Genomic DNA, 11,981 nt, shown 5'->3' on the forward strand with positions numbered 1-11,981 from the left:
GCCAATCAATTTTTAAGAGTTCATTTATTGTTGCATAATACGCCTGTATAAAGCTATTTTATAGTTTATTACGGTCTTTCAAAAGTCGATTCTGAGTGTTGTCTGTCAGGAGAGTCCTTTGTGCAGGTTATCAGTTTAATACCCGCTTTCCTAAACTCAGGCATTCTGATGGTGTACAAGATTGGATTTACAAACGAGTTGGCAAAGAATAGCAACTCACAAATGCATCTTATGCGCAGAAGAGCTTCGTCAGATAATATGCGAGTCATTTGTTCCTCCAGGAAAGTAAAAAATACATATGGAGTCCATACGCAGAGAGATAGTAATGTAACAATGAAGAGTGTCATCGTAAGTTTTCTTTCTTTTCTAGCCTGTCCGCGGTGATCATGCCGAGGTTTCTTACTGCATCGGATTGTTACAAAGATTCCGCAGTAGCTACAACAGAGAATCAAAAGCAAACAGAAGACAAATGAAGCCGCGAAGAACCAAATTTTGAGCCCTAACACGTCATAATACATGAATAAAATTGTAAATATTGTGAAAATTAGCGACGCGAGCCAAATGCTTGCGCCCCAAATTTTATAAAGTAATCCAGACATGATCTTGTGTCCGATTGGATTCCTTGTAGCATGCAGCCTCTCTACAGATATCGAGGCCAAAAATCCGAGCGAGCAACCGCAGAACAGTAAGTTTACTCCATATGCGGAAATTAATCTAGCAGGAGTTATCTGTACATCCCAAAGTTGATACGTATTTCCGCGAAGGAGAACAGAAGCTGGTATCACGAGAGCACCCACACCTGTATCAGCCGCTGATAGGTTTATGAGTAGATATGTACTATGCTTGCGGACTCGGCGATCTGTACTGAAGATAATGATAGCGAACATGTTGAGGGCGATGACAAAAGCTGCCTCTACCAAGAACAGCATGCACCACACATAGCCCTCTTCCTTGTTGACGTGGAATGACTTTTGTTGTGATGTATAAAACGTTGCCATTTCTGCTTTGACCTAAATTAAAAGAGGAAATTGACGTAATTACATCTTTAAAATCAGAAAACCCAACCGGTACGCGCTTACTTTAAGGTAGTTCACCAGTCTTTTTCTAAACAAACTTTTAGGAGGGCTGAGTTAAATAACAGAAATTTGACTGTCTCGTCTATGAGATGTTTTTTATTCACAAGCTAAGACCTGTTCTCAATGTACAGTCTGATTCAATTCGTGCTAAGGTTTTTAATTAGCTTTTTACTAGCACTTTCTTTGTAGTTTTATTGTCTGTTTACACCTGCAAAAAATTTTTTTATATTTCGTACGTGTATATATACATATATTTACTGTATTTCATTCCATTCACTTGACAATGACCGAAGCACGGTCGAAACGTCGTGTTTTACCGTTCATTTCAAGAAACCCTTGCTTATATGAGTTAACTAAACAAAGAAATATCGGTGTTAATCAACGACCGCCGGGAAATTCCAAAGATTTAGTCTAGAACGTAGCGGTCAATAGCCTTTATTGATCATATTAAAAGGTAACTCGGCTATTTGTTCTCTATCAGAGAGGCCTTCGTAATCTAGCTTGATGCCAGCAATTGGAAGGACGAAACGCTACCCTATGTCTATTTCATAATTTTTTCTATTAGCCCATGGTAAGATTTTCGCTTGGAGGAAAACCATGCGCACAGTACATTAAATTTCTTTACATAAATCCTTCAATGGCGCAGTGATATTTTCGTCTTTGATATGTTACTCTTATATTCGTCACGTTTCGATTTAGTGCAACAAAGGATCTTCGATAGGGTGCACAAAGCCAAAACTGAAATGGTAATTATCGTTTTTGTTAATTTGACTCACTTAAAGTCGAATTTTTTTTGAAAATTCTATTTACGAGTGGAGACTTGGCACATACAAAAGGCAGTCTTTTCCAAAGGTACATTTGTTTATGGTTTGCTTAAATCGGCAGCTTTACTAAGTAGAAAGCCCAGTTGAGGCAAACATTTTTATTCGGAAAAAAAACATCGGAAATGTTCACATGTCACCGGACTAGACACAGAAATCAAAATATACGAATGCTTGTCCATTTGGTTGGCCCTCGGATCAGACATTGGCAGCCTGGAAAAAGGAGTAAGACGAAAATATCACAAATATTATTGTGGACTTAAATAGGAGACAAAAAGAGACCCAAATCTTTCCCAATAAATTAGGGAAAAATGAAAACCTGACAGGCCTAGTATTTACCATTCGCCGACAACGCAGAAAACTGACCGAAGTATGGAAAGATTTCTAATAAGCTGCTCTGCTGAAAATGCATGGTTTGATTTCTGATGTATCAACGTCGATTAGTCTCTGAATAGAAATAGTTTGTTTGAAAAATAATATGATTGCAGCTCTTGAAATTGTTTCGAGGTAACTTTTCTTTTTTTTTTTTTTCCTTCTACGAAAGCGGAAAAAAATAGAGCCAATAAACAAAAAAACAATGCTTTCTCCTGGTGCCTAAAATGTTGTACACAACACAAAAGAATAACCTGAAACGCACCAAATGGATGTTTTATGAAGGAATATTCTCATACCACCGATATTTCGGAATAACTAAGGAAAATTTTTTTTCACTTGAACTACTTGCAGAATAAGACATCACGTCTCGAGTATCACATTCGATGCACGTATAGAAACTGTAAAAATAAAATAACAATGTTTTAAGAATCTTGAAATATATTTCACTCTTCGAGCCTCATCAGTCAGTTTCTATACGTGCGTCGAATGTGATACTCGAGACGTGATGTTTTATTCTGCAAGTAATTCAAGTTATTCAAACGCATTCCTAGCCTCGGCAACTACTATTTCTTTAAGATTTTTTTTCACAGGGTAACATTTTGAAGGGTTCCCTTATTTTAGATGGATTGGCCGATGGCAATGATATGATCCTGCCCATGTTCATTCACTTTCAGTGACAAAAAGAGCTTTGTTTATTGAAGCATACATAATAAACTATAATTTTTTTTTTTACCCCGACCTTACTAATCTCCAAGGGAAAATTCTCGATAGGGGCCATGACTACAATGCGTGGAGGGGGTTATATTTTGAAATGTGTTGACGAGCTGTTATGCCTGGGCACTCAATTGGTGAGATCACCCGCCACATTTGTACCCCGTTTTTAAAGCATCATCGCTACGCGTGTTTACAAGCGCTTGCAGTCATCCAAGGCCTGTCCTGACCCAAACTCTGCAGAATCTTTCGCGATTTTGGAACCGTCTGTTTAATCGCGCTCTTCAGAAACATAAGTGTAATTTTTTTTTATCATTCTTATTGTTATCATTATCATTATCAGTACTATTTCTATTTTTCTTTCCGATGGAGAAGGAACCGTCTGTGCAAAGGTAAGGGTAGAGTTACAGCAGCTATTATCAGCTGTTCTCTGTGATGTCATGGATTGTTTCGAAGGAGAACTAACTATAACAACGAGGTGTTTTACAACTCGATTGTTTACGCTGTTTCAGTGTTTTGCTTCGTAGACGTGAGTGGATCTAGATAAGAACCCTTCGAAACCGTCCGTGACGTCCCATAGAACAGCAGAGAACAGTTGTTGTACATATAATACCACAAACTGTACCTCTGACACCCAAAGAAGGCATCGACAGTTTGACTCTATGGCGAACAAACTGGCGTTTCAAGCCTGAATCACTCTTGCGAAAAAGTAAACATTACCCTAATCCATTCTCGACCGAACTCAAACTGAGAAATCGAATCGATCGGAAAACTAATCCTTTTCGTAAACATTTCTATTGCTGCCGGTATCAAGCCAGTGGAACAATACTAAAAAAATCGATAACTTTACCAGGTTGTGCTAAAGTTATGATCAATATAAGGTTTATGTCTTACTCGAGGGGTAGAACGTGCGAAGATCGGCAAATTTCGCCGAATTATTTAAGTTAAAAAGTTTCTACGCATTTAACATTTCTCTCTAATTGGGAACACAAATAAAGAGAGGGGATTAAGGTAAATTATGAAAAAGGAAACGTAAAATATACATTTCCATTAAAGCCGGAAACTCTTTCCCCATTACTAGTCATTGAGGTTGAAAACGAAGAATTCAAAATATCTTTGTTATCATAAGGAGAAAAAACAAATTATTTAGGAAACTCTTTGTATTTCAAAGTGCACTTGAATGTTTTCGAGGCTTTGACAAAATTCTTTGTTTACAATGCAAGTAGATAAATGAATGATTTTTGCAGATCAGCTTAACATTTTCACATCTCATTGATTTGTGGTGGGAACAGGAGATCGTGAGTAATCACAAATTTCTACAGTACCATAAAGATGAAAAAATAAAACAGTAAAATTACAACCTACACAAAATGGTGGTAATTGTTTCACCGATAAGATGGAGTTGTTTGCCTAGACTGCTTAGTTTTGGTCATATTTGAAATTATCTCTGTGCAAAGATAGTAATTGTAGCTTTTCAGTATAAAATATTCCATTTATATAATATTTTTTGGGCTGGCTTGAATTGTCTTTCTTGTGATAAGACTTAACGAAAACACTTGAAATGAAATTGGCTTTAGGAAAAATCAACAGCTTATTTTATTGAGCGATATGCATTTTTACTTTCTCCCTGTTGTGTTCTTAGTTCGACTTTTCGAATTCTTTTAAACCACCTCTGGGAAACATAGATATCAGTTTGCAGTTTCTGTGACATAATTTCGTCACAGTTTCGACGTGCTCACAACTGTAATTAACGTAAGCGTTAAATTATAATTCTGTGCTTTTAGTGCAAAGACAAAAATTCCAAGAACAATGGAATGGTTGGGGTTTTAGCGTTTCTCAACGGGCGTTGAATGAAATTTCTATGAGAGATTAAGGGAAAAAACAGGATTTGGCCGGTTTTTGTTAAGCTGCGTGATTTTAAGGTTAAGAAATGTGTTAGTTCTTGAACATGGTATGTTACGGCGTTGTGCACATAAGATTACCAAGCTTGGTACTTCTAAAGCTTATAAACATACTTTTTCGACAATGGAAATATTGAAACCTGTTTTTGGGCTTATCGTTTAGTAAATCGATCGCGAGAAGCACCTATAGGCCAGGATATTTGTTTTAGCTATCATTTTTGTTTTTTCCCTGTACATGTCTTGCAAATAAAGCAGCATATAGCTCTTTTACTGTAGAAGGTTGGAATTTTTTTTATCCGAATAACTGCTCCTTCGTTCAGTTACAGGATTACTGTTAAAGCCTGAAGTGTCAATATTCGTCTTATCTGCCAACGTTAAGTATTTGTGGAAGCCAGCCCACAAAATATGATGCCGAACATGAATTAGCTTCTCTTAAAACGTGGAATATTAAATGTCTCTGCCGTCTGTCTCTAATGTCTTGGGTCGATTTTTCGCAAGAGTTTGTCAAAGGAAGAAACGCTGAACGAAACTTAAAGTCAAAGCACTCGAAAAGATTCATTTGGTTTTTGTTTTGTTTTTGTTTTGTTATTTTACTTTATATATATATATATATATATTTATATATATATATAACTAGTTAAAAGGCCCCGAGCCAACAGTGATGAAGGTCTCGGACCGAAACGTATTTTATTAAACTTTCTTAGACTTTTTATTTGAGTATATATCTTTCTTAGCTCGAAGTTGTCCGTCCTCGTGTACTACAATATATATATATATATATATATATATATATAATATAATATATATATGTTTTTTTTCGACTACCACACATTATATATATATATATATATATAAAGTGTGACTTGATTTTCGTAGAACAGTGCTCAATACATAGAAGTAGAGCGAAGTATATATTGTGGGAGGAAAAAGACAAGTAAACTACAAATTCATCCCTACAAGCCTGTTTCGTGGTCGCCCACTCATCAGGGGATTTAATAAAATCCCCAGTTGAGTGGGCGACCACGAAACAGGCTTGTAGGGATGAACTTGTAGTTTACTTGTCTTTTTCCTCCCACAATATATATATCTTTAGTTCTTTCTATTTTTCTCCTACAACTGAGCCGCAGCATGCAGCATGCAGCATGCAGCATGGATTGATTTTATTCACCCAGCCTTTCTTTTTGCGTGCTTTGTTAAGCATCGAAGGCATTATGCCAAGAATTGTTTTCCTTCGCCATTAGAAAAAATATTCTCTTCTTACTTTCATTTCAGATCTTCTAAAAACGATCAATAAACACTTCACAGTTCATATTTCAACAAGCTACAACTGAGGAGTCTGAACCCTCTCAATACTGTGATCACAGTATGCATTACATTGAGTTTTTTGACTGCATTTCAAAATACAGCTTGTCAACATCGCTGCATGTGTCTTCTCCTGAATGTTTTTTTTTTACCAAGAGTGCGTCACAAATTTAAAAAACATCAGACAAGTGTGACACCTTACCGGTAAGCTTGAAAACAAATCGTCCAGAGAGACGCTGCCCCGCGCTTCTAAAGGAAGATGTTAATATAAAGTAAACGAAAGTAAACTGTTTGAAAAACGCTCGAAAACACCTGCTGCTGTTTTAATTCGTTCAAAGAAAATTCCGGATCTATTTAAAATTGTAATTTTTTTGTATATTCAAAATTTATGTGCCAATACATTTGCAGAAATGCATTTGGTAACGAGCACAAAAGGAATATTTTATTTGTAGATGAAGACGCATGAAGACAAATCTGTAATTATGAACAATGAAAATTGCAAATCTTTTCTTGCATTTGCTGAATCAGCTTGAAAACTATGACTTTCTTAAAAACGTTTAACGAGTGTCGATTTTGTTTAAGAAATGTCTCACTTGTTCATCAAAACCCTCAGATATAACTGATACTTAAATGGTACAAATAAAAAACGATCTTAATTTTAGACATGGAAGAGGTTTAAATCAGTCCAATATATTGTTTTGCCTCCTCGTTATAGCACTTAGGTTCAGTTTTAGTATCGCAACGCAGATCAAAATAAGTTGTAAGACAGGATATGCGATCTAATTGAAGTTACCGATTATGCTTTTCCATTTCCGAGTTCTTTTCCTAGTTTTTTATTTTCGCTTAAGTTGGTTTTATTTTTTGAATCGATACATCAGTTCCTTTTATCACACATTTACTTTAACACCCTCGCGCTGACGTGTTTGTGCATGGTAATCTTTAGAGTTTTCTGACTCGTTAAATTTGTGCTCTCTCAGACAATTATAATTATCTTATCGAACTTTCCCTAATTTTTTCTCCATTAGCGATAGTCTACCTGCCGGCTAACGGTATATTTTATTTTAAAGTGCTTCCAAATTGACTCATCTGCACTTATCCACCCACCCATTTTGACTCATTACAAAACGTCCTGGAGGCATGGGCTATTAAACTGTGAACTGGAAAGCAAATCAAAGAATACCGTAAGCATGCACGTGCGAAATAGTTGTGCCACAAGTTAGACGACCAAAAGAGGTTCACAGTGTTGACTAGCCTTGAGGACGAAAAAATATACCAGCTCAGCAACCCAGGCAAACATTGTGGAAAGTAGTGTTTCCATAAAAACCAAGTTTAAATAGCATAACGTGCCCAAATATAGCTTTTAACCCTATCCTTCACTTGGATAACTGTTTCCTTAATACGTACAGTAGACTTGTATCACGTTTCTTTGCCTCATATTGGTATTTCCGAGATCTCTGGCACTTTGTATCAATTTTTTGACTAAGTTCATTCCGAGTTGTCTTAAACTAAGAAGTAAGAACATTACGACCTCTTGATTTCTATAATGTATAAAATCAATCTCTAATACATACATACATATACTTTATTTAATCTCGAATTTGGTGTAGCTAAAAAAATATGCTAGTATCATACATTAACATATACATTGTATATGTTAATATATGATACATTAACATATACATTGTATCGTGAAGGAAAAACACAAGTTTCGAATCGGCAATTGGAAAGTCTGTTGATTTGCTTTTCCTTTCTTCATTTTTGTGTTCTTCTTTAAAAAATCTTCTAGCTTGATTATTTTTTCGTGCTGGACCGTCAAACTTTGACAAGATATGCTGAGTTAAGTACAAAAGATGTTTATTATTATTATATGACTCCTTATCATATAGCCGGGAGCGCCCGTGCGAAAGATGAAGCGAATCCTGTCATCTAATTGGCTAACACAGCGGGCTACCCATCTTGCCCTCTAAGGATTGCCCGCTTTGATCCCGCGAAAAAAAGCAGTGCGTGAAGCGGACTTACAAATTTCGTAAATTTTGTTCAGTGGCGGTAAGGAAGTCGCAAAAGCGGCCGAAGACAGTCACAACACAGAAACAAACGACCCTCGTGGGCTTAGTGTGCTACGAACACAGTCGGCTTTCTTTCTCAGCGGCTCTCGAAATGCAAAGAAAGAACTCGGCCAATATCCAGCCATCTTGACTTCACGCTTGATCAATATAGCACATATACATCAAATTAAAAGTTTGTAGTACCTTACCTTAGTTTCTCACTTAATTATAACGTCCTGCCATTCGCACTCGTAGAGTAACTACAAGAAACCAACAATTTGAACATGCCAATTTAACTGTTCTGCAGTCGCAATTTCATCACCGATCGCCAAAGAACTTGAAATTGTATGTTTGAATTCCTTACTAGGAATTATAATAATAGCTTTTTTTAAATCGTTCACCGTGTTTATGTTTTTGTAAATCTTGTAAGCGTTAAATGGATTTCTATTTTGAGTGGCTTTTTCCATATTCAGGTAACTATAAATTGCTTGTTTACAGAGAGCAGAAAATTTTGAAATGCAATCCGCATGATTTTTAGCAACAGTCATATATGAACGAATGTAAGACATTCGCTATTTTCTCCGTCTTTTTTAAGTTAAAGAAATATAATTAAGAATAAAAAAAACCTAGACTACGATCATCAACATATTCTTCATTTAGTATTAACGTGAATTTCCTCCTTTAGGGGATTTACTTGAGGGTGTTGAGTATCTATTTTTTATTGTTTTAATCATTATTTCCATTGCACTTATATATTTAAACTTATGGTCACATACTTTAGTAAGAGATGGATATATTTCTATAGATATATATAGTCATCATAACGATAAAACTTTCGAGTCTTTCGATGATGAAACTTTAAAACTGATTTCACAGTTGTAGTTGCGAGCAGTAAATTAGACTGTATTAATCTAGACGTTTGAGGAACATATATTTTTGCTTTTACTCTATGCCGTAAACGGAAAAGATAGCCTGTATTTGTTTCGCTCATCTCGTAGAATGATTTCAGATGCCTTACCTTCGGATCTCATTTTATTTCAGGCTGTGAAAACTCGCATTTTCTATCTATGATGAATTTCTTGAACTCGTGAAAAATTGGTTCATTTCGTTACCTTTGTCTCCTTTTAAATTCTTTTCTTCGTTTTTGTCTTCCTAATACAAATTCATATAATACTAACACGCCAAACTTAACCTCCCTTTCACACAAGTTACAAGTTTAATAAAAACTGTTTAATAATTCACTGTCCTTCTATTTCGCAACAGGAGCACGAGTCAAAGGAGACTGTATTTTTCATGTCTAGTCGAACCTGTATCAAGAAGTCACCCACGGGAAATAGCGGAGTGACCGCTAGCAGTCACGGATCCAGAACTTGAGCTAAGAGCGAGGGGGGGAGGAGCTGAGAGGGGGGAGCTAAGAGCGGGGGAGCTAAGAGCGGGGGACGTTTTTGTTTGTGTATGTTCACCTGCCCGCTTTTTTTCCCTCTGTTTTATTTTTCTACCCAAAACAAGGATGGGAAAGGAGGGGAAAGGGGGAGGGGGGGCTCCCCTAGCTCCGCCACTGGCTGAATACAGTTTGACCACTTAATGGTAAAAATCGCCATTTTATGCCATAGTTGCCGCTTTTTGTATAAAAACTCACTCAAAAGTACCATTTACCGGTACATTGATTTCGGAAGACAAAAATGAATCTAATTTTACTTTACAGATTATTGCGTATGATGTACAGATTACATATTTTATGTAAATTTAAAGATTATTCTTCGTTTTATTTGAGTGGTTCCAGTTTAAGTGACCGTTCAATAAGGCCGTTGGGACTCATTAAAGGGCGGCCTTGACCGCTTCATAGACTGAGCTGAAAATTGCAGTAATCGAGGGAAAACAATTGCGGGACTATGACTTTGACCGCTTGATACAGGGTCACCGCTAAATAGGGTGCCGAATTTTCTTTGTTCTGGGGAGTTCTCCTAGTTGCAATCACCAACCTAAGACTAACAAACACGCTCAATGTAGCAAGGAGAATTGTAACTGATTTAATCGCCTAAAACATGAGTAAGAATTACAGTTGTAAAATAGCGTTTGAAGAAGCTCACTGAAGATCAGAGATAACTAAAATACATTTGGTGACAACGTCGCCACTGCATGACCAGTCATCAAGGCCGTTTTATTGCTACGATAGCAACAACAAAAAATGTCCTCGATATGAGTATTCTACACTCAGAACTGTGTGAGGCGCTTACCCTTAGTGGACCAGCAGCATGGGAAAGTAAAAAAGAAGGCTTATGATGATCAGTTGAACCAAAAACGTGTCGAAAATACCTACCGCTACCCTTACTAGATCAGTATCATGGAAAAGTAAAAAAAAGGCTTATGATAATCAGCTGAACCAAAAACTTGTCGAAATAAATAATCAAAGTAATGCAATTATCCACTGCCAAAGCGGGAAATTTAGAAACAAATAGATGGGTAAACGTTTAAATACACCAACAACAACAACAACAATTTAACATTTATATAGCGCAAACTACTATATAGATAATCAGTCGCGCTTTTACAATCAGTTAAGGTGAGATCGGACGTCAGAATTCATCAGGCGCAATATGCAGCCACTTCAGTCCATGTATTGATCTCACCTTCCCTCCCCAATTCACCCTAGAGGAGACACTACACAAAGATAGACCACAACACCGGGCACTACGTGCCCGGTGTTGTGGGCAAAGATAGGTAAACAAAAATTAGAAAAAATAGAAAAACAAATAAAGTCCTAAATGATGAATAGTAAAGTATTCCTCTCAAAAATTGAATGAAAAAGTGATGTGAACCAGCATTAAGCTTACATTGGAATGATTCAGGGAACTAGAGAAAGATGTTGTTCGTCTTGTCACGAGCGTGGTACAAAGAAAAATTATAAGTCCCTATGAGGAATTTAACCTCAGACAATTGTTATTCACATTACCGACAATAACTCCATTCAAATCTCATTCGTCCGCCAGATGAATCAAATTCCATAGTTATTCGGATAGAAAACTGCATAATTAGTAATAGGCGCCTATAGAAACACAAAAATACATACCTGCGTAAAGTTTTATAGAAGGTGAAACAAACACGAGAGAGGAGAAAGAAATATGAAATTTCGACGTAGGAACTACTGGTTCCTTCGTGCCTCTGACTTGATAGCTCCAATTCAATGATTATAACTTAAAATATTTCTTGTATTGAAACCGCGGCCGTGTTTATTGCCATTATAGAGTATCAACGGCGGTGCATTTGAGTCATCTACTATATCCAGCTTTGAGGCTGAAATAAACGTTGCTCGGCGGACAATGCCGCGTACGTTGCTGCTAATGTTGATGCTTTAAACTAAAGACGCAGTTTATTGTCCTAATTGTCCCTGATGATCTTTTTTTTTTAATTTAGATATATCAACAAAGTTAAAATGGTAAATTGGCCACCGTAACAATTACAAAAGCTGGCGTTTTGAGCGTTAGTCCTTCGTCATTCGCTCCGACGAAGGGCTAATGCTCGAAACGTCAGCTTTTGTAATCGTTACGGTGGCCAAATTACCATTTCAACTTTGTTGATATATCCAAATTATTTCGTTACCTCCACCGACACAGCCCCAAACAGTGTCTTTAGAAACTATCAGCCTTTATTATTATTATTTTTATTTTTATTTTTAGAGGACCCTCCTGAAAACCACCTTCGGGTGATTGGAAGCCTCCTCTTAAAATATCATTTATTATAATTATTAAT

General features: G+C 36.5%; 1 protein-coding gene across 3 annotated transcripts; it reads right to left on the bottom strand.

The window, feature by feature from the left end:
* Nucleotides 1-5: 5 nt before the first annotated feature.
* Nucleotides 6-11,938, bottom strand: LOC111337863 (sphingosine 1-phosphate receptor 1-like). 3 transcript variants are annotated; one of them, XM_022944244.2, is made up of 2 exons: nt 11,302-11,938; nt 6-1,010 (listed from the first exon to the last, which is right to left on the bottom strand). In XM_022944244.2, the coding sequence occupies exon 2, from the start codon at nt 996-998 to the stop codon at nt 69-71; it is 930 nt and encodes a 309-aa protein (XP_022799979.1). In that variant the 5' UTR covers nt 999-1,010; nt 11,302-11,938; the 3' UTR covers nt 6-68. The 3 variants fall into 3 exon arrangements, with proteins under 3 accessions (XP_022799979.1, XP_088608773.1, XP_022799970.1); XM_088752647.1 differs by lacking the exon at nt 11,302-11,938 and adding an exon at nt 8,441-9,164; XM_022944235.2 differs by lacking the exon at nt 11,302-11,938 and adding an exon at nt 6,389-6,529.
* Between the last annotated feature and the right edge of the window lie 43 nt (nt 11,939-11,981).

The sequence above is a fragment of the Stylophora pistillata genome, chromosome 3 (genome assembly GCF_964205215.1).
Source record: "Stylophora pistillata chromosome 3, jaStyPist1.2, whole genome shotgun sequence".
Taxonomy (NCBI): domain Eukaryota; kingdom Metazoa; phylum Cnidaria; class Anthozoa; order Scleractinia; family Pocilloporidae; genus Stylophora; species Stylophora pistillata.